General features: G+C 37.4%; 1 protein-coding gene across 2 annotated transcripts in view; it reads left to right on the plus strand.

Moving 5' to 3' along the window:
• The window catches only part of LOC126821800 (nuclear receptor coactivator 2), a 124,241-nt gene that overhangs the window by 4,173 nt on the left and 95,542 nt on the right, over positions 1-24,526 (plus strand). Inside the window, exons 2-3 of one of the 2 annotated variants that reach the window (XM_050550302.1) lie at positions 12,031-12,082; positions 15,282-15,386. In XM_050550302.1, coding sequence (XP_050406259.1) covers positions 15,313-15,386 — 74 coding nt within the window. In that variant the 5' untranslated portion in view covers positions 12,031-12,082; positions 15,282-15,312. Of the gene's footprint in view, positions 1-12,030; positions 12,083-15,281; positions 15,387-23,915; positions 24,144-24,526 lie in introns of those variants that run through there. The other variant, XM_050550317.2, reaches the window with a different exon arrangement.

Consider the following 24,526-nt stretch of genomic DNA (forward strand, 5'->3'; position numbering starts at 1 on the left):
CCTGGGTTACAGTGTTAAAGGGACAATAACACTCTTGCTGGCTTGACAGCTCCAGAAAATAAAAAATAGCCTTATTCTAAGTACTAGATGTGTTAGTGTCCTATCTGTTGTGTAAACTATCCATTAAATCCTATTTTACTTGTCCAGAGGGTTCAAAAATAATTTTAAATCCAAGTCACATTTGAAAAGCTTTATGTCAGGCTTTTCAAATCATTTAGTTAAATTTTTTCAATTTTTTAAATTAGGTGTGTTAAGATGAAATTTGTATCATCAATTAATTGGAATATTGTAAAATAGTGCAATTTGTTGACCAGAATAAAGATAGGAACATATTATTCAGTTACAACAAGAGTATTATTGAGCCTTTAAGGTGTGTTTGAATAATGATCTCTATAAGCTTGCTATAGTGTCAACTTAGTAATATTATCATCCAGGTTTTTTTTACGATGGTTGTTTGTCAATCTGTAGATTCTAGTAATAACACATCTACACGTAACTATAGCTGCATTTACACTGGACCGCAATTAGCATACCACACTCAGAACTGTCAAGGTTGCAATAAGATTCAAGAAATTGCGTCGTTTACATTGGTATAAAATAATCACACAAGGTACAATTTTATGGATACACAATTACTGAGTTTAATATTAAGCAACGTTTCAACGAGGATACTCTCATCTTTATCAAGCAAATGATACAGGTATGGGAATAGTAGGCAAATCCTTGTCAAAATGTTGCTTAGTATTAAACTCAGTAATTGTGTATCCATAAAATTGTACCATGTGTTAATTAATATGTTCAATTACTAAATGCCAATCAAAGAAGATATCAGTACTGTGCCTTGCACACTAAATGTGGAACTCTTAACAGAAGAGTTAATTGCTGTCACAGGTCAAAGGGTTAAGCTTAATGCTAACGTATGCGCAGAAATCCGCACTGGCATGCACGTAAAAAAAAACCTTGACAGTTGGAATTTGAAATAAGCATAGGCCATAGTGCCGTTGTTCAGGCCAAATACTCGTCTTCATTATCTCAATCTCAGTTGGTGCAGAAAAGCAGGGCCCTTATTCATGAAAACTTAAACTAAGATACAATCGAAATTTTAAGAAATACTGCAATTCGATTGGCTGACCAGTAAAATCAATTTGCATATATCCAATTTGCATATTGATCAGCCAATCGAATTGCAGGATTTCTTAAAATTTCGATTGTATCTTAGTTTAAGTTTTCGTGAATAAGGGCCCAGGACGTTAAACCCCTTTGTTTCACTTTGTAGTATCTTGTTAGTGTTTTACCAGTGTGACACAAACTAGATCATTTCAAGACAAACATAATATGGTTAAATTTTATTTCAATAATTGGGTTGCGTGTATGGGCCTTAACATGTAGCCAGGGAAGGATCCAGAGGGGGGGGGGTCCAAACCCCACCCTGCTCAGCTACATAAAAAAATTGAATGCCTTGCATCAATGAAATTAAATCACAATGTGTTCCTACATTATTACAAAAATGATTTCTCTCTTTAAAAAGCTCAATTTGTTTGTATGCCTATGTAATTTAGAGACGATGATGACAGATTTCCTTAACAGAAACCTGGCAAACCCCCTCATGCAAAAATTCCTGGATCCGCCCCTGTGTAGCTATGGGAGAAAACCAGAGGACCCGGAGAAAACCCACAAGGTTGGACAGGCGACCAAACTCCTTGTCACGTACAAGCAGGGAATCGAAGCCATGTCACTTTACTCAATGACGCGCATAGGTTAAACCATTCACCCACCTACCCCCTTGTTACCTGCAAAAGATTAAATATGTGACAACCTGTGGTGACAACCAGTGGTGACAACCTGTGGTGACAGCCCAGGCGACTTAGCTGTGGTGGGCATACATGTAGGCTATGTTTAATTCCCTAGAAACATTATTACAATAGCTCAAAACACAAAGGCCCATAATTGGGTCTAATCAGTAACTAGTTAGAGATTAGTAGTTGACTAAGTTTGGCATTCTTTGGAATTTCTCTTCATTAACGATTAAAATTAAGTTTTAAAATTTGATTGTATTTAAATCACTGATTTCATATAATCATTGATTAAAGAGTTTTTGTTTACCATTGATGGAAGGGACCGTTTACAGGAAGTAAGATTACAAAAACATGACATGTGTTTGAGAACAGTGTTTTCGGACCTGGGGTTCAAAGGGATCAGTAGGGTGTAAGCAGGGAGAAAAATTGGGTCAATGTAAAAAGATTTCAAGTAAATTAGAGTATGAAATTTTTTTTATTGTAGAAATGTTTGGTATTGGGACAGAGAATTTCAGTAGTTGTTATGCGTCACATTTCCCACAAACGAGCTACATGTAGTTGAGAGAGAGAGAAATGGGGTTTAACGTCCACTCGACACAAACTAGGTCATTTTGGGACTAACATATGGTTTAATTTTTATTTCAATAATTCGCTTGCGCGTAGGGGTCTTTAGCAGTGGGAGGAAACCGGAGGACCCGGAGAAAACCCATGAGGTTGGACAGGCGACCCTACTCCTTGTCACGTACAACCGGGGATTCGAAACAACGCTGGTTGACTCAATGACAGGTCTTATGATAAAGCACGCACGTACTAACCATTCGGCCATCCAACCCCCCTACATGTAGTTGAGTTCACGTTGGGGAGGTGCAGAGGTGTAATTGTCTTCACTACAATAGAAAATTCTCTCGGATTAACATCCAAATTTATCGTTATTTTTATTTGTCAGTTTTGTATAAACTTGCAATATTTCTATTTAAAGGGACTGTCCTGGGTTTTAACAGTCTCAGAAACAACAGTGTACGTACATGTATGTATGAGATTGAAACACCAAAATATAGAGGAAATGTGTATTTACCTTGTCTCAAAATTTCAGTTCGAAATATTGAGTCGTTTTGACATCAACGTGAAAACCGCTTGTCTGGATACGTAACCCTTTTAAGATTTTGATTCAGTTTTTTTGTTCGGTGACCTGATAATCTATTGCCGTTCCTTTAAAGATCTATAGTGTCTGACCCACGTACTGTATTTGATAACGAAAGGTACATTTCAACTACACGTTATTTTTATAAAATCAAAGTCTGGTCCAGACACCGTATAATACTGCTTGTGACACCGGTCTCCATTTCCAGATGAAGACTGATGGGTTTAAGTTGTTTGAAAACGTATCATGTATATTGAGTTAGTTGCTTGGCCCTAAGGTAGGAAATTTTAAGGGCTTTTAACACAAAATTGAGCAGTTTTATTCTCCAAAATATAATCGAGATTGGCCGTGAAAGATGAAAATGTAATTATCATTTTTATTAGAGTTGTTCGCATCGCCCCGCTTGGCACATCATTATATAAGTATAAAATGTGTCTATTTCATGTTTTGATGGAATTTAATTTGCCGTTTACATGTAGATACTGCTTTTGCAATTTTTATACATACAATTGAGCACTTTCCAATTATATAAAATTTCATGAGATATATTAAATATAATATCATTTATTATATAAAAACATGAACAGTATATTTGTAATATTCAAGCTTCAAAGACCTAAAATACAATTATTAAGTTCGCTCCGCTGGCTGTTTTTCATTTCTTACATCTCTTTGTTGCTAATATTGTGTGAACATATAAAACTGCAACAAAGAATGTAACAAACTCTTTTAATGCAACGATATAGGAGAGCCTGATATGAACTCTGTCTTTATTAGCCCAGTTTAGGTGCAAAACAGTAGGACTTTAAATCCCATTTCATTTCCGACAGGAACTGTCAGTGGACATGGTCTTCTCAGGGCCAGTTCCTAAAGGAACTACCTTACGGCTGGAAAATTTCTTGCACTTTGTCCGGGAGAGGGGGAGAGAGAGAGAGAAATGGGTTTTAACGTCCACTCGACACAAACTAGGTCATTTCGGGACTGACATATGGTTTTTAAATTTTATTTCAATAATTCGCTTGCGCGTAGGGGTCTTTAGCAGTGGGAGGAAACCGGAGGACCCGGAGAAAACCCACGAGGTTGGACAGGCGACCCTACTCCTTGTCACGTACAACCGGGGATTCTAAACCACGCCAGTCAACTCAATGACAGACTTTATGATACAGCGCACGCACGCTAACCATTCAGCCATCCAACCCCCCCGGGAGAGTGGGGGGGGCGTAAGTCGAAAATATAAGTACATGTAATTATAAAACATACAGTGTAAAAGTTGAGCATGTGAAGAGTAATGTGTGAATTATGGAAAACGGGAAATGTATGGTGTTAAAAATAAATAAGGGGAGCTCAGTGGGTAAGACATTGGCTCGCTAACCAGGAGCTCTTTTGTACACTCTCGTTGTTGGCAGGATTTTCCTGCCTGGTTGATTACCCTTTGTCCTTGGTGCAGAACGGAAGGTGCGCGAAACCGAGGTCCTGTGCACAGGCACTTGAAGGGATTAAAATAAAACCTGTTACTACTGCTTGACTATATATTGCAGTATATAGAAGGTTTCTCACTGGCCATGTTGTGTTCACGCGTTCAAGACATTTCGTCTACTATCATTTCACAATACTCACTAGTTCTAACACTTCCTGTCGTTTTTATTGCCAACAAGACTTTATTTGATCATTATACACCTTCCAATGTAATTAAATTGTTTATTTTACAGCGTTATGAATTACAAATCAAACTTGAAGTGTGATTACTTGGCTATTTGTACAAGTACAAGTCAGCGTTCCAGAATATCACATTTTATGGTATTCTCGAACAATGATTAACTCAATGATTAGGCTAATCAAAGTTTATAAAAATCTTAGTTTAAAATTAAGTAGTTAATCAAGGTAGTTGTATAGATGGTATCACACGATAAATACGTTTATCACTTAATTACCTAATCAATCCAGCCTATTATCAACGATAATCGAGTTTAGTGGTAGTAATACACTTAGTACACTATACTGATTTTGGAATATTGAATATTTTTCACTATGTCTTGATGTCCGATTGGGCATGGTCCTGGCCGGACAATTTAGGACGTTTGGAAAATAGCGTTGGACATGTTTGGAATATACCTAGGCAAAATCCCAGATGTTGCTGATTAGCACTAATCTACTTTCGAAAATATGGGCCATGGATACATCTGAAGAGTCTAGGGGAAGAACGATCTAATTCTAAGTCACATCTTGTCTTTTTGCATAAAAGGCAAAACAGATTTTTGGAGGAGAATGTTTGACGCGAACAGAACGAGTGGGTTTAATTACAACTTCAAAATGATGTTCAATACGAACCATAATTACCAGTACAACTTACTTCAACTTTTCCGGCAAATTAAGGTTAAATAAGGGCCTTGGTTCGATGTTACTGTGATCGTTTTTACCTGAAATAGATTATACAATTTGCTACCAGATGGTATCATTAACTGGGGTTCCTTGAAAAAGTGACTTAGATCGTCCTCCCTCATACACACAACTAATCACTCTCCTTGATATCAGATCACTCTCCTTAATTTCTAAATCACTCTTCTTATCGAAACTGGGAGAGCTTTTTTAGGGGAGCGATTTTTTCAATTTGTTGATTAAGGAGAGCTCTCCTCTAAAATACAAACAACAACGACTGCACTAATTTACTGTTGAAAATATGGGCTATGGATACATCTATCTAATAAAACTATTTGGATGATGTTACATGATAATATATTAATAATATGTTAGTGTTTATATAAGTCCATATCAAAGTTCAAGATTTGATAATAAATGTATCTCTTATTATTGAAGTATGAATTGTTCAGTTATGGTGTCACATAGTCCACTTCAGTTGAATGCAGATATTATTATAGTAGATGTACATTATCATGTATGTAAGGTGACAAGGAGTAGGGTCGCCTGTCCAACCTCGTGGGATTTCTTCAGGTCCTCTGCTTTCCCCCCACAGTTAAAGATCGCTACGTGCAAGCAAATTATTGAAATGAAATTGAACCATATGTTAATCCCGAAATTACCTGGTTTGTGTCGAGTGGATGTTAAACCCCAATTCTCTCTCTCTCTCATTAGCCCAGTTGGTGCAGAAAAGTGGGACGTTAAACCCTCTCCCGTGCAAAATGGCACCATGCAAGCTAAATTTATCACCGTTAACACATGTTTTTCTTCTCGGTGCATCAAATTGATTACGTTCATTTTTCTCCGTCTGCCATTTGCCTTAAAGATATCTGAGCACAAGTGTGTAGCTTGATGTCGAAGGTAGTAGTTGCTGACATCAATACTACTCTATTTTTAGCCAGTAATTGGATTGTATTGTCTTCTCTGCCATGTTGTTTACAGCAGTAGTAGTGTGCAGAAAGCGCTGTGCCGTGTCATAGCCTGGCATTGTCGTCAGTGATAGAATTATGTAGAGTTTATAGTGTACCTACCAGCAATTGATGAATTGAAAAACATGTTTTTGATGGTTTTTAGGCGTTGAGCTTCTTGTCGTTCTGGTCGTCATTCATTAATTCAAGAGCTACAAAAATGTATGGATGGAGATAGAAAAAATAATAATTATTTTACACAACTCTGATTAACTCGCTTGTATGGAGCAGAATTTACGACAATAATTCTGTTATCTTATATACTTACTTCAATTCAAGAGCTATGGGGATAGAAAAAAAACCCTGATATCTTTCAGCCTGATTAGCCCGTTTGTATGGAGCAGAATTGGCAACAATAATTTTAACTTTTTTTTTAATGTTACGTGTAATTGATATGGTTACTGTTACTTCAATGCATGTAACTTCTTGCCTATTCATGTAGAAAAATGGCTATTGACCCATGTAAAAATGCTAATTTATTCGACTTATTTCTTAAACATTATTTACATGTACAGACAGGAAAATGCTAATTTATTTGACTATTTTTTAAATATTGTACTTTAAAGTAGCTAAGTCTCTAACTTAATATCATCCAAAGTCTTACACGTTGAAAACACTGAAAACACGAATTATTTCTCAATTCAAATCAACATTGATGTTGTGATCTTACCTGGAAAAGGTAGGCTTCTGGTATCCAATATTGAAAACACAAATTATTTGTCAACATTGATCTTGTGATGTTAGTGGCAAAAGATGGGCTTCAATATTTAAGACAAAATAAACATTTTACCATTGGTACACGAATCGTGTACCATAGTGCGTTTCAGCGTCATTTGTAACAACTCATGTCAAACGGTGACGCCATATCTTATCTGGTGTGCATGCGCAATAGACTGGAATAATCAGACGCTAGAAATTGCCATTCGGTTGAGACTCATGACGTATTTCGTTGGACAGAACTGATTTGAAATTAGAGTTAAAACGGAAACAATTGAATGTAAATTAGTTTATATACAATCAGATTACATTATTATAGTGCGTTACGACCCATTTGGGTCAATTTCTAGGTCCCAAATATTAGCGATTTAGCTCCTTCAATTTATATTTCCATCTTTACTTTTAATGTTATGTTTTTGATATTACAGAATTCAGTCTGTACAGTATACATATGTGTACAGTAGTTGCATAAAAAAATTGACATTTAACAAAAGTTACAAGATGCCTTGAAAACAAAAAATTCTAACCCTCATTATGGCAACAGATGGCACTGTTTAAACTTTACATTTACAATAACCGGTCCCTGATTTAAGAATGGAAAATAAAGTCAAACATGTACACGATCAATCTGTTTCAGAGAGGATTACGACTGTCTTCTAACATCTCTGTAAAAGATGACTGCCCTCAACATGTGATGTCACATCACGCGGTGTCAATCATTGGCTCAATGGCACATGCATTGTTTACATAAAATGTTACTGGTTTGGGCAGAATGGTGCCTTTTACCAATTTTAATACCCATTTACACTAAATAGGGAATAATTTTTACCTACATATACTTTAAACGTCTTTATTTATTTTTCCAATACATAAAACAAATGTTTTAGAATTTAATTTGTCGGAGGAAAAAAGTTAATATTTGGGGCTCATTAAAGATACATTATGGGAGATTTTTATAGAGAGTTGGCCATTCTTGCTATAACAGTTCAAAAGTAGATGATGAAAGAAGAATATATTGAAAATTTCAGTCAAATTACTTTATTCTGAACATAGTTATCATCGTTGTAATATTTGACTAGAAATGGTAGTGAAATGTGCCTTCACCATGGTTGATCGTTTGATTGACAGGCTTTAACTCCACCTACATATCTCGATTATCAAGTAATGTTTTCAATGGCATGCGGAAACGCTCTACAGCGGCCTCGCTAAGTACACTCTATCATTTAGCCTCGATCTAACTGACGTATTCTCATCAGGGTGCGCCATATTTGAATTAATCAATAAGTGAAATCCTATTTAAATCCGAGCTGTAGCCGAGCCATCCGGGGGTCTACAGAGATGATTTTGGGCTTGTTGTTTAAATAAAGATCTAATTTATAATTTCTATAACATCTGAAGCCTAAATTAAGACTTGCAATAATCAGATTTTGCTCTTGCATAATGTATGTTTAAGTCACATCGATGTCATCCTTATGCAGTTATTGTAGTGGCTCAGCGAATATTCTCTGTTGATCAGTGTGGTACATGATGACTGGTACCATGCATAAGACAGGGTATGCTTGCTCTTCCTGGAACTAATTCTCATTTGAGAAGTTCACATAGATGAAAAAGAAAAAAACACTGGTGTTTGGAATGTTAAATAAAAAGTACCTGAATAAGATTGAGAATGTTAGTAAATCAGTCCTTCACATTTATAAAATTGTGCAGGAGCCATAAAAAGCATCTGCCAATCCCAAAAATGAGAAAAAAGCTCCTGTAAAAAAAAAACTCTTCTTAATTATATTGCAAAAGTACTTCTACATTTTCTTGAATTAAGGAAAGGCAAATTGTATGCTGTAGTCTTTTTTGATATTTGGTGAATATGGTACCATCAAAATTATCATCATGGAAACAGATAACTCGAATGTATGCAGTTTAAAAATAAACAAAAACTGAAAGTAGATTATTAATCTCAATATTTAGGAGAGCGATTTAGCTAATTTGTAGGAATCTTTGATGACTTCTACGAAGGAAAGTCGAGGTGCGTCGAGAGGAGCAGGAGCGAAAGCTCACCTTACACTTGAAGGGAGAGAGAGAGAGAAATGGGGTTTAACGTCCACTCGACACAAACTAGGTCATTTCGGAACTAACATATGGTTCAATTTTATTTTCATAATTCACTTGCGCGTAGGGGTCTTTAGCTGTGGGAAGAAACCAGAGGACCCGGAGAAAACCCACAAGGTTGGACAGGCGACCCTACTCCTTGTCATCTTACACTTGAAGGACTAGTACATGTGTATGTCTGTCCAACCTTGAAAGTACATGGACTTGTAAGGCTGTATGTACAACATATTAATAATGACCATCCTGTCAGCAAATGCATTTTTGGTGCTTCTCTCTGTCTTAATACAGAAATCTGCTTTTCAAGGTTTTCATTTCTGTTTTACTGAAGGCTTGTGAGATAAAATATAACCTCAAAAAAATACATGTATTGCTTCTTTTGTTTCCAGGCGGTGGCAGGGTAGGGCCCACGGTTTCTGCCTCACGAACCAGTTCGATCCCAAGTTTCTTAGGATTTCTCAGCAGGGTTTTCCCTTTTAACTGTGCTCCAATGAACATAAAAGTACCTCAATGAAGAGTATGCGTAAAATGCTGCCATACAGGCAAAATTCCCCTCATGGCACACTCAGTGCCGGACTGGGCCCACCTGTCCACCTGTCCGTGACACCTGTCAGCTCATTAAGCTCATTAAGCCTATAAAGAAAAAAGAAAAAGAGAAGAAAGGAGAGGGGGAGGACAAAAAAGAAAGAAGGAAGGAGAGGACAGGATATTTGTGTGGGCCTTGGTCAATGACCTGACAGGTGGGCCTTAGGCACACCAGTCCGGCACTGGGCACACTGTCACTGCATGGCCTATGCCCATCTTCATAAACCCATTTGATGCAGAAGTGTAGGACACTAAACCCTGTTTGATTGGATTTCATTTCATTTCAATTGATTTTCATAGTTAATGAACTTGATCACTTTGAAAAAAACATTTGCCATTGTATAGATTGTTTAATCATTACCATCCATTTGACATGGAGTTATTGCCCTTGATCACTTTGAAAAAAACATTTGCCACTCTATAGATTGTTTAATGATTATTATCCATTTGAGATGAAATGTTTACAAAGTGTTTGTTTATGAGATGCCTCTTGATATTCAGCCATTTCCAATAATTTGAACAGCTGATTATCTGTTATGATTATGTTACATGTAGCACTAGAAAGAACCAGAAATAGTCCTCTTATTGCGTTGTAAAAGAAAGAAAAAATAGGGTTTAACGTCCGCTTGACACAAACTAGGTCATTTCGGGGCTCACACATGGTTCAATTTTATTTCAATTATTCGCTTGCACGTAGGGGTCTTTAGCAGTGGGAGGAAACCGGAGGACCTGAAGAAAACCGAGGAGGTTGGACAGGCGACCCTACTCCCTGTCACGTACAACCAGGGAATGAAAACCACGCCAGTTGACTCAATGATAGACCTTATGATACAGCACGCACGTGCTAACCATTCGGCCATCCAACCCCCAAAAAAGAGAGAGTAATGGGGTTTAACCATTATGTTGGTGCTGAGTCACGTGGATATTAAACTTTAATGTCCACTCAGCACAAACTAGTTCATTAAGTCCACTCGACACAAACTACAAGGACTAACATAGTTTGGACAGGCGACCCTACTCCTTGACACATACAAACTAGGAATGTAAACCATGCCATTTGACTCCATGACAGAAATGAAATGAAATGAAATGGGGTTTCAGGGCTTGCCACGAGCAAATTGGAGGCGAGTAGATGACTACTCACGCAAATATAGACTTGCGCGAGTGAGGCGTATACATGTATTTACTCACGCAGAATGATGTGCGTGAGTAGCCATTTAAATTCCATGTGCCTAATGGCAATGCTCTTGTCACTTCGGTGGAAGCGGACGTTGAATAAAGCTATTTCACACACAAAGGCAATGCATACTCTTTTATTTCCTTGGCAGTAATATTATCTGTAAATCGTCTTCCCATGACAATAACGTTGCAAGGGAAACTGGGTTTCCCTTTGCCATCGTTGGCGTGCTGAGGTGATTCGGGTAAAGCTTAGAAAGGTAAAAGAACAGGCAAAACAATTTCAATCCCATCAATTTGTAGAAAAGATGCGGGATCGAAAGAATTGCTATTAATAGAAACTACAACATCCGCTCAATGTTTGATTATCCAGACACGGCAAAGGACATCCGCTTAAAAACCACCTGGCAGTACGCGTCTCAAAGTATTTTTAGTAACAACAGTTGGAACTGGAAAGACACGCCGCGTGCGCAATAGTGCATCAATATGAAGGCATACAAATTGTTTACGGCTTTTTATATTACGATATTCAATTATTTCTGATTAAATTATTTTTTATATTTGCGCGAGTTCTTAATCACTCACGTAAATTTGGTTTTACGCGAGCGTGGCGTGCGCGCGAGTAATTACTCGCGTCTCGTGGCAAGCCCTGGGTTTAACGTCCTACTGTTCTGCTCCTATACTGGGCTAATGAAGATGGGCATACGCCAAACAGTGTGATATGAGGGAAATTTTGCCCGGGCAGCGGCACTATCGCCTACTCTTATATCGAATTCCAACTGCCAGGGGATCTTTTACGTGCATTCCAATATATACACGGGACCTCAGTTTTTCGTATCATCAGAAGGACTAGACAGCTGTTCTTGTCAGGCCCTCCATCCTGCATCACTGACAAGGGGGAACCACGCCGGAAAATCTGGATGAACTTTCTCGGCCAATGCAGGGATAGAACACCCAACCTTCAGGCTAGCGAGCCAGCGTCTTAGCCACGTATCCCCACTCCATGACAGACCTTGTGATCTAAAGTACATGAGTTAGACTGCTCGGCCACACCAATCCCAACTCCCCACCTACAAGAGCATTTTATCAATACTGTATGTATTTCACTGATCAAATTATCTTATAATTGCAGGATGTGTGGCCTTTAGCCAATCCAGAGTAAAAGCTGAAACTCCATTTTGAAGGTTTGTTGATCATTTCAATACATTCATTTACCTATAATCTGGCGTGGATCTCCCTTGTCAGTGATGCAGGACGGAGGGACTGACAAGGAAGCTGTCTAGTTGTTCGGATGGGACGAAAAACCGAGGTCCCGTGTACACATTGGCGTGCACATAAAAGATCCCTTGGCAGTTGGAATTCGATATAAGAGTAGGCCGTAGTGCCGCTGTCCGGGCAAAATTTCCCTCATAGCACACTGTATGGCGTATGCCCGTCTTCATTAGCCCAGGTTAGGAGCATAACAGTAGGACGTTAAACTCCATTTCATTTCATTTCATTTCATTTACCTATAAACATTTGATTTCAATCAGATTAAAACACAGATCCTTTTGCGTTTTGTTTTTTTATTGTTCAGAATTTTGTTTTACTTGCCTTTACTACACTAGGATCTGGAAGAGTTGTTATAGTTATATAACCCGCGTTCTGGTTGATGTGAGGTATTAGCCAATGAAATTGTCTGTTGTTACGAATTCTTGAAGGCAATGCAAAAGTTGTATTTCCAAATACCCACTTGAAACATCAACGCTGATTGGTTAATCAAATGTCTGACATATTGGAGACCATCAAATGAATAAAAAAAACGAAACATAATATATAGAGGATATTTGTCGTTTTAGAGTGAATAACGCGGTATTCCACTACTGATCATAAAATATAGATCTGTATTTTAATCAGATCGGTTTGATTTCCAGATTTTCCTATTGTTTATTACTAAGTAAGGCTGGGAATCGATATGAAATTTCAATATCGATTATCGGCAAGAATTTGTCAGCGATTATCGATAATAATCGATTATCATTCTTCCGGAAAAACCGAACTTTACCGACCTGTTATTTGTGTTGATCGAGTTGCAGTAATGTTATTATCCTAGTCTAATACTGTGCCGATGTACGTAAAAAAATCAATTAATGTAAAATAATTAGTTGCTAAATGTAGGATTAACTTGAGTATTATTCTAAGTTTTGTTCTTGATTCATTTGAACCTTTTTTTTATTCCAATATCTCCGATAAATACAAAGACAATACATGGTTTCTCTTTGCAAGTTACTGGCGATCACACAGTGTTACTAATAATAGAATAAAATATAATAGAAGGCGTCTATTGATTGGACAATAAAAAAATAATTACGGGCTTACTAAGCACAATGAAATGGGGTTTAACATCTGAGTTTTGTGCTGACTGGGCACAATGCAGAGGTGGGAACATGAATCCTGCGACTCGGACTTGAGTCTGACTTAAGTCGCATCAATGACCCGACTTGCGACTTGACTTGGAATATTTGTTGCGACTCGAGAATCGACTTGGACTCGGCAGTGTCATGATGACTTGCGAATACTTGCGACTAGAAAGAGCAGAATACTCGAGTCTCGGCGAGGGGGCATAATTCTAACTTACCTTATTTGCCATGAATTGCTGACTCTTTTGATGAACTGGTGACTTGAACGGGACTTGGAACTCAACTCTGTAGTAAAGTCAGCGACTTGGGCAATTGAGGTGGGGCAACTTGGGATTCCTCGGACTTGAGTTCCTGCGACATGTTCCAACCTCTGGTACCAAGAGGGAAATAATTTTGTTTTGTTTTTTTTTTATTTTAATGGGGTTTAATGTCCACTCGACACATACCAGGTCCATTTCGGGACTCACACATGGTTTAATTTTATTTCATTAAATCGCTTGCGCATGTAGGGGTCTTTAGCAGTGGGGGAAAACCGTAAATGTAGCAGTACATGTATGAAACTTGTAGCGATGTGTTTTTTAAAAACAAATATTGATAAACTTGTAGCGATGTGTTTTTTAAAACAAATATTGATAAGTCTAACTAAGCCTAATATCAGGACTTCATCATCATATATTGATCAGCCTTGAAAAAAAAAAAAATGTGTACAAAATGGACTATAGAAATGTATAGGAAATAAATAGGATTACATGTGCCATATTTTCATCTTTTTTTTTTCTGGAGGGATTACACTATATTATGATTATTTTTAAATACCTATTAACGTTTAATTTGTTGAATCCTCTTATATCTGTTGTGGGTCTGAGAGTATTAATATTGATTTTATTGTTATAGGCGGATGGTATGTTATGTTATATCGTATTAAATGAAATAAATGAATATGGATATGGGGTTTACAAATAATAGCTTTAGATTAGAAATTATTTTTCATTATTCAGCATTGATTATCATTCAGCTCTATAAACGGTTATATTTGTTTATTTCTGTTTTAAAGATACATTCTTGCAGACCTTTAAACATACATTTTGCAAGAACTAAATTTGCCTATTGCAAATCTTTCTGTAGGCCTGAAATGTTATCTAAATTATTAATTAGACATTAATTAACTTATCCAGGCCATAATCAACGCTGCGTAATTTAGACGCAGAAAATTTCCCCGACGTGAGAATAATTAGATTATTCTTTTTCGTAGGTTGTACACTATGTCATCAATTTCCATGCTTCACGCGGCATTTACGTAGTCTCCGTAGGTTTTTATATTTCCTCTTATTTCCTTCATAATCTTTAAGTTCATGGCAGTAAGCCTTCTATACGTAGCTATTCTGAGACCCTCAATATTTGCCACACTGGAAGCAATAAAGCGCATTTCATACAAGACTTTGGATTGGCTAGAACACGATAAACTGTTTACATTTAGCCAATCAATTATTGGCTTTCATAGCGATAGTTTGCTCTCTTTACTTCCTGTCGAAGTGAAAGATTGAAGTATGCCGTCAACCTTCAGTCGTTAATAGACTACATGTAAATACAATATCAATGAAATAAGGACGCTTAAAATAGGGTTGTTCACGTAACGATTTTACTTGCTTCTATTGAGTAGCAGATTTAGAAAGCAAAAACGCAAAATTTTTGAATGTCTGCGTATTTTTATGCAACTCTACATCTGCTCCTGTGGTTTCCCCTTGTCAGTGGTGCAGGACGGGAGGCATTGGCAAGGACAATGTCTAGTTGTTCGGATGGGACACAAAAAAAAACCCATTGACTGCAGTCGGTGCTGAAAAGTAGGATGTTAAACCCCATTTCATTTCTATAACTTAGAGGCTTTAATTTTGATCTTTCATAATTGCTCTGAGAACTGTTAGTCGATGTGTGTTTTGTTGGCTGGCAGTCCATGTTTATGAAACAATTTTTTTTTTTTTTTCAGGCAGTCTGCTGTCCTCTTCTATGGTGAAATCATGGAACAGAAGAATGACCTCACATCTCTTCTGATGTCCATGAAAAAAAAAGATGAAAAACAACAAGCTCAACTGTAAGTTATGATGCACTGTTTTTTTTTTTTGAACATATTCTCTATCTTTTATTTCGGGGGGTTGGATGGCCGAATGGTTAGCACGAGCGCACTGTATCATAAGGTTTGTCATTGTTTCAACTGGCATGGTTTCGATTCACCAGTTGTACTTGACAAGGAGTAGGGTCGCCTGTCCAAACTCGTGGGTTTTCTCCGGGTCCACCGGTTTCCTCCCACTAGTGTGTGTCAAGTAGACGTTAAACCCCATTTCTCTCTCTATCTTTTATTAGAATCCTCGTGGGTTTTCTAAATTGTACCATATGTTAGTCCCAAAATGACCTGGTTTGTGTCAAGTGGAGGTTAAACTCTCTCTCTCTGTTTCTCCCCCTTCCCTCTCATTTAACTATAATCCAAGGTAATCCACTGCAATCAACCGTTTATGACCGCAACTTGAAGCTGACTGACAACCAGGGTAGTTCTAGACCGAGTTGAACATGCAATATGAAATACATAGGTCCCAGTTTCACAAAACATTCTCTAACTTAAGTTAAGAATTTACTCAAATGTAGTTTATAAAACTTTTGTTGTTTTAATATGTCAAATACATCAATAAGAAACTATGTGCAAATTTTTGTGTTTCTGGATCAAAGATATTTCTCATATATACAGTGATTGAAAGTTGAGTAAATTCTTAACTTAACTCTGAGTATGATTTGTGAAACCGGAAATATGTCCATTTTCAACTGAGGTAATGACTACTACAGGAATTTTCTCAGTCTGTTTATTTTATATAGAAACATGCATCCGATGTGCAAGGCTGTGGTAATGGCAATGGTAATGGACGGTAATCATTACATTTTTTTAATTATATGGTTATGTAATAGTTAATGGAAAATTTCAATAGTAATTAATTACATTCCAAAAATCATGTTATGGTCAATTACATTTCAATTACATTTTATGCCACATATCAATATTTCCATTTATGACAAGAAGTCAATTAAATATATCTTACAAAGATGCGATGGTCATGTAGTTTGATTTACATCATCTTGAAATCAATTTCATTTTAAAAAAAGATGTGTTCTTGTTGAATGGTGAACTGTACATCATTGGTTTTTTTTTTATGACACTGGAGCTCAAATCTTGATTTACCAAATCCTTATGCTTGTTCATTCATTTATTGTGCTTAACGTCCGAGGGAGATGTCGCAGAGAGCTTTTTAAGGATCTCAGCCAAATATAGAAAAGAATGACTTCGGTATTTTCTTTGTCAAAATGATATTCACTAGATTTTATGAAATAGCCCCTGCTCAACAAAACTGAGGTAAATATATACTGTCTTTCAACAGGACACTGTCTAGCCATAAATTTATATAGCTGTACTCTTGTAATCAGAGCAAATGTCTGTCTAGCAATATTCTATCAGTTTTCTTCACAAAATATCTGGTTCCATGAAGAGGCTGGATTAGGCCTAAGTGTACATTCAAGTTTTGAATTGGTTGTTATGATTCTGTGGTCATATCTTTTCATCTAGCCATCAGTATGGAGAGATACATGTTGTTTTCACCAAGCAAGAAAACTCAACATTAAGATGGAATAGCTTCTGTTATTTCATTCAAATTTCTGTTACAACTTTCCGACGTGGTTTCCCCTTGTCAGTGGTGCAGGACGGAGGGACTGACATGGACAGCTGTCCAGTCATTCAGATGGGTCGAAAAACCGAGGTCCTGTGTATAGATTGGTATGCACGTAAAAGAGCCCTTTGCTGTTGGAATTCGATATAAGAGTAGGCCATAGTGCTGCTGCCCGTGCAAAATTGCCCTCATAGCACACTGTATGACGTATGCTCGTCTTCATTAGCCCAGTCGGAGCAGAGTAGTAGGACGTTATATGCCATTTCATTTCACAATATAGAAAGAGACAAATCAGAATGACTGTAGATAGTGGGAACCAAAATGATGAGATGCAAATATTTACAATGACTGGTCTGATGTTCCTGAAAGGTTTTTGCTATCTGGATCTCCTTGGATTCTCTAATAGGATACACTTGGCTTCCAGGGGAAGAAATTCAAATGGGGGGGGGGGGGATTTCAGCCATTCGAGAAATTAGTTAGAGCAGGGGTGGACTCCAAACTAGGAAAGACAATAGAAGGAGAGAAATAGAGTTTAACGTCTACTCAACACAAACTAGGTAATTTTGGGACTAACATATGGTTCAATTTTATTTCAATAATTCGCTGTTGGGGTCTTTAGCAGTGGGAGGAAACCGGAGAAAACCAATGGGGTTGGACAGGCGACCCTACTCCTTGTCACATACAACCAGAGAATCGAAACCATGCCAGTTGACTCAATGACAGACCTTATGATACCACGTGCGCGTGCTAACCTTTCGGCCATCCAACCCCCAAAAAAGAGAGAGTAATGGGGTTTAACCATTATGTTGGTGTTGAGTCACGTGGATATTAAACTTTAATATCCACTCAGCACAAACTAGTTCATTACGTCCACTGATGTTCCTGAAAGGTTTTGCTATCTGGATGTCCACTGATTCTCAACAAGATACACTTGACTTCCAGTGGAAGAATTTCAAATGAAAGGGGAGGAATTTCAGCCAGGGGAGAAAACAGTAGGACGTTAAACCTCATTTGATTTGATTTCATTTCATTTATTGGTTTTTATAAATTAATATATCTATGGATCAAAACAGCAGGATGTTGCACAAGAAAAACAATTGGTTTGTAGTTACATGCAAATCAATTTCTGGGTCAATAGTAACATTTGGTAGTACTGGATTAATATCTCAAATCCAATAGGTTCAACGTCCTACTTTTCTGCACTGACTGGGCTAGTGAACTTTCGGGAATGAACCCTAGATATCCTGGTTAGTGAGACGAGAGCCTTGGTTCTACTTTCCTGCACCGACTGGGCTAAGGAGAGAGAAATGTGGTTTAATGTCCACTCGACACAAACTAGGTCATTCGGTCGTAGGGATCTTTAGCCATGGTAGGAAATCGGAAGACCCAAAGAAAACCCACGAGGTTTGACAGACGACCCTACTCCTTGCCACATAGAAGCAGAGAATCGAAACCACGCCACTTGACTCAATGACAGAGCTTATGATACAATGCGCGGCGTTAACCATTCAGTCACCCGAACCCCCTGGGGCTAATGAAATTTCTTGGCTAACACTGGGACATTTTTGTTAGCAAGACAGCACCTTTCTTGATGAGGGGGAGGGGGGGGATGGCTGAATGGTTGGTATGTGCACACTTTATTATAATTCTGTCATTGAGTGGCGTGGTTTCGATTCCCCGGTTGTACGTGATAAGGAGTAGGGTCGCCTGTCCAACCTTGTGGGTTTTCTCCGGGTCCTCCCACTGCTAATGACCCCTACACACAAGTGAATTATTGGAATAAAACTGAACCATATGTTAGTCCCAAAATGACCTAGTTTGTATCTAGTGGACCTTAAACCCATTTCTCTCTCTCTCTCTCTCTCTCTCTCTCTCTCCCTCCCTCTCTCTGGGCTTACTAGATGAGCAACCCTGGCTCTGGATAGGATAAATTCTTGTGCATAAACTTACAGCCACATTAATGGATAAGTTCTGTTATACATGCAAATGGGTCCAGATGTAGGTAAGGCGGCTCTCTGAACAAGAGGCCTAAAATTTCGATCCCAGTGCAGGTCATGTATGCAGATGAAACCTAATGTCATGATTAGCCCAGTCTGTCCAGACAGAATAGTAGGACGTTAAACCCCATTTCATTAATCACTATTAATGTGAATGTCTGTCTGTCTGTCCCACTGTATGGGACACAATAACTTCTTCTAATAGTGATGAATATTCAAACTTGGTTGAATGTCTTGACTGAGCTCCATAATGAGCAGTTTCTACATATGCTAAGCTTTCAAAATGAACTAGAATGGGTCAATTCAAGTCCTGAGTTAAAGTGGTGTAGTGTCTAACTCAACCTCAGACCCCCCCTGTATTTGAAATCAATCTGAGTTAAGGTCTGTGGTGTTGAGGTTGTGTTAAATATGGATATATTTACACAACATGAACACCAGTGTCGTATCTATGTTACCCAAACACTGTCTATATTTTCAATATCAATTTCCCGATTTAAGAAACAAATTTACATGAAACAAATATAAAGACAACGAGCTTTGTGCAGTATTATTTCTAATTACAGAAAAACTTGTTAGATAATAACTCTAACACTAAACCCTAGGGGTTAAAAATTAAATATGAAGAGCTCCGGGGAAGAACGATCTAAGTCACTTTTTCAACGAACCCCAGTTAATGGCGCCATCTGGTAGCAAATTGTATAAGCTTTCTGTGGAACAATCAATTTTAGGTAAAAACGATCAGAGTTGCATCGAACCAAGGCCCTTCTGAAATGGCCTCCTGGACAAATACGTCCATCGTACCCTTTATGTGACCTTAATTTGGCTAAAAGGTGGAAGTCAGTTGTTGTACTGGTAATTATGATTCGTATTAAACATCATTTTGAAGTTGTAATTAAACCCACTCGTTGTTCTGTTCGCGTCAAGCATTCTCATCCAAAAGTCTGTTTTGCCTTTAATGCGAAAAGACAAAAATGTGACTTATTACAACACTGGACTCCTCATATATCAGTTTTAAGTCATTTATTACAACACTGGTGTAAAACAGCAGACGGCAAGAAGGGAATTTCTTTTAGGGTTTTTATTTCCTGTAATTACTGCCAGAGTTATGGCCCTTGATCACTTTGAAAAATCTTGTAGACGCTCCAAAAGCCAAAGTTAATATCCGATTGACTTTAAATTTATACACAGTGTATAAGGTCATTAGATGAAGAAGTCTAAGGCGTGGTTTCGATTTCCCGGTTGTACGTGACAAGGAGTAGGTTCACCTGTCCAACCTTGTGGGCATTCTCAGGTTCCTCCAGTTTCCTCCCACTGTTAAACTTTAAAGACCCCTATGCGCAACCGAATTATTCAAATAAAATTGAACCATGTGTTAGTCCCCAAACAACCATGTATTGGCTCCCCTCTCCTTGGGCCCCGCATCCGCCTCACTATTGACTTGTTTTCATTTAAAGCTGACTATAGACTAAACTGTAAGATAAGTTTGTCAAAGGTGAAAATGCTCATAAATAATTTACTACAATCTCATGTCTCCTTAATCACAATATATCAATCTCAGTCACATGATCTGATATATGCTTGATTAACAATATGTGCATTTTATATAGACATTAAATATACGTATATACGTTACTATTAATAGCCATTAGGCAACACCAATTTAATTTTCTGGGGACTTGAATCATGTTAAAGATGTTTTGTTTAAAATTTCAAAACTCAAAAGTTTGGAACTAAAAACAGCTCAACAAAATATTTTGGGTTTTAAATATATATATTTTTTTTTCACAAAGTAATAAGATACAAAATTTGTATTGGGGTTCCCAAAGAACAGCGGGGGTAGGATGGTCGAATGGTTAGCACGTGTGCGCTGTATCATGAGGCCTGTTATTGAGTTAAATCGCATGGTTTCGAATCCCTGGTTGTACGTGACAATGAGTAGGGTTGCCTGTCCAACCTGGTGGGTTTGCTCCGGGTCCTCCGGTTTCCTACCACTGCTAAAGACCCCTACGCGCAAGCGAATTATTGAAATAAAATTAAACCATATGTTAGTCCCGAAATGACCTAGTCTGTGTCGAGTGGTTTCGAATCCCTGGTTGTACGTGACAATGAGTAGGGTTGCCTGTCCAACCTGGTGGGTTTGCTCCGGGTCCTCCGGTTTCCTACCACTGCTAAAGACCCCTACGCGCAAGCGAATTATTGAAATAAAATTAAACCATAAGTTAGTCCCGAAATGACCTAGTCTGTGTCGAGTGGACGTTAAACCCCATTTCTCTCTCGCTCTCTCCCAAAGAACAGAAAATCAAATTAGTATGGCCTTACCGTTGTTGTTGTTTTTGTCATAGATACTAGTATATATACATTGTTTAGAGGTTTATATATTTATATTGATTATTTATATCATGTGATTATTCGTCCGTAACATGTCAATTATTTATTATCATTTAACATTTACCAACGACATTTTAATACCAGGATCTGGAAATTAAACATACATTATGCAAGAGTTAAATCTGCCTATTGCAGGTCGAACTCTCTTTAAGCCTAAGGAGTTGGATGGCCTAATGGTTAGCATGTGCGCACTGTATCATACGATCTGTCATTGAGTCAACTGGCGTGGTTTTGATTCCCCGGTTGTACGTGACAAGGAGTAGGGTTGCCTGTCCAACCCCGTGGGTTTTCTCTGGGTCCTCCGGTTTTCTCCCACTGCTAAAGACCCCTATGCTCAAGCGAATTATTGAAATAAAATTGAACCATGTGTTAGTCCTACATGTAGTTTGTGTCCTGTGGACAATAAGCCACATCTCTCTCTCTCTCTCTCTCCCTCTCTCTCTCTCTCTCTCTCTCTCTCTCTCTCTTTAGTCCTGAAATGTTATATATACACTATTAATTAGACATTTATTAACAAAATAAGACCATAATCAACTCTCGATGGCATCCGATACTCGAAATTTTAACTAGATTAGAACGGTTCGTCATTTAAAAATTTAATTTGAAAATGGGAAAACGCGGCTAAGTCTCGAATATACCAGTGCCCTGGTTACCACAATGCAAACATCTTGTCACAACTACAAACAGTGATAACATGGCTCAGAATGAAGTAATTTGAAAGAAATTTGCAATATTTTCATTTTACATTATCTATTTTTGAGCTATAAAAGTAAGAATGGTCGGGCTCTTTATCTAAATCTTACATAAAGTATCTTTAAATGAAATAAAATTAAATGAAGTTTAACTTCCTAGTTATCTGCAGTAACTGGAACATGTTGCATATTGTATAGCAAGAATGGTCAGCTCTTTATCTAAATTTTACATAAAGTATCTTTAAATGAAATAAAATTAAATGGGGTTTAACTTCCTAGTTATCTGCAGTAACTGGAACATGTTGCATATTGTATAATCAATAGGCTGGTGACACTAAAATTAAAAAATGACTATGTGTGAACTAGAGACAGAAATGGAGTTTAATGTCCATTCCACACAAACTAGGTCATTTTTGTCTAATTCCGCTTAATCCAAATTGTGGAGATTATCTTCTGTTTATAGTTTTGTTTATTTTTAAACAAAGATTTGATATTAAACGAATATGAAAGAAATTAGTGCTAAATTCACAAGATTAAATGATACGTGGCTTACAGTGCATGATCCATGGCATCCAAAGTAACGTTCATTGTAAACACAAAATAGCAATTAACATACATTATGCCAGAGCTAAATCTGCCAATTGCAGGTCTTTCTTTAGGCCTGAAATGTTATCTAAATTATTAATTATACATTAATTATCTTATCCAGAACATAATCAACTCTTGATGGCATCGCCAGTCTGTGATATTTACTGGATTAGAACCCGGTCTGCTGCTTCTGATTAAATCAAAAAATGGATAATCGAGACTATGTTTTTTATCTTACTGACTTTAGGAATGATGATCGAGGCTTGGCCCAAATTTCAATCGCTTAATACTTGGTTCAGGGTGGATCAATTTTGACTGAAATTTTCAGCAAATTCCCTTTACATTATCTAGTTTTTAACTATTATAGTGAGAACTACCTGCTCTTTATATAATCTCCCATAATGTATCTTTAATTAGATGTTGAATAATCGGTTTGTTTCAATTTAGTGATGATTAAGCCGTGCAAAATTTGATATTGGCCATAAATATGCAAGTGGCGATCAACTGCTTCAGTTTTAAAAAGACATTGCAAAGGCCTTTTTCTTATACCTCTGTGTAAGTTAACTGACCTTTATAAAGTTCATATGCATTCATTGGCCGATAGCTGGTGCAATGTTTATGCTCCGTGTGAAATATCCAGGCAAAATAGTGCCTTTCAAGCATTATACATACCCATTTACACTAGATAGGAAATATTTTTTTATCTAGATATACTTCAAACACCAGGTCGTTGGATGGCTGAATGGTTAGCATGTGTGCGCTGTATCATAAAGTCTGTCATTGAGTCAACTGGCGGGGTTGCGATTCCCCGGTTGTACATGTACGTGACAAGGAGTAGGGTCGCCTGTCCAACCTCAGGGGTTTTCTCTGGGTCCTCCAGTTTCCTCCCACTGCTAAAGACCCCTATGCGCAAGCCAATTATGTAATAAAATTGAACCACATGTTAGTCCTGAAATGACCAAGTTTGTGTCAAGTGGATGTTCAACCCAATTTCTCTCTCTCTCTCACTTCAAACACCTTTATTTATTTTTCTATTACTTCAAATTGCAGAAGGAAAAAAGTTTATATTGCGAGCTCAATCCAATATTTTTTTTTCAATCTAATGTTTATTTAATGTGATATACAGTCTTGGTTATCAGCTGTTCTTCAGACATGCAAGCAAGCTCAATTGACTATGTATTATACAGACTGGGTCAGGTTATTTGTCATTTATTGCCTCCCTTTATAAACATGTTGTTGGCCACTAGGTGGCAGCCTTGTAGATCAAGTAGTGATTAGGGCTGAGAGAACATGGCAGGAGTATAATTTTTCACAGGGTATAATGTGTATTTTTACTGTCAATATGTGCTTTGTGGATAGTTAACAGCGGAAACTAACGGAGTAACTTAAACAAGGGACATCTCCAGAAACTATCTATAATAATTTGTGTTTTTAATTAAGTGTTTTGGATCTGGCAGTCATCAAAACATGATGTGAGGTAAGCAAGGTTCTCTACTCTAAGCTGGACAACTTTTATTCTGTTTTCTGTAAACAAACTATCAGTAACACCAATGATAGAGCCAGCTGAATTCATTTACACTAGCTTGTTATACACAGGCTTCGGTTAATAGTAATGTGCAACAGTTAATGGACATGTATTATTGAGACATTTCATTAAAAAGTAATGAGTAATGACAAAGTAATTAATTGAGCTGCATTACAAATCATCCAACGGTCCATTAGGCCTACTTTATTTTGCAAAGATCAATTATTAAACTATGTCAAGTCTTAAATTTCAGCATCAACTAAGTAATTATATAGCTGACACTAATCCAATCTAACTGATTAAAATAAAATTAGTTTCAATGAATCTTGACAATA

The sequence above is a fragment of the Patella vulgata genome, chromosome 1 (assembly GCF_932274485.2).
Source record: "Patella vulgata chromosome 1, xgPatVulg1.2, whole genome shotgun sequence".
Taxonomy (NCBI): domain Eukaryota; kingdom Metazoa; phylum Mollusca; class Gastropoda; family Patellidae; genus Patella; species Patella vulgata.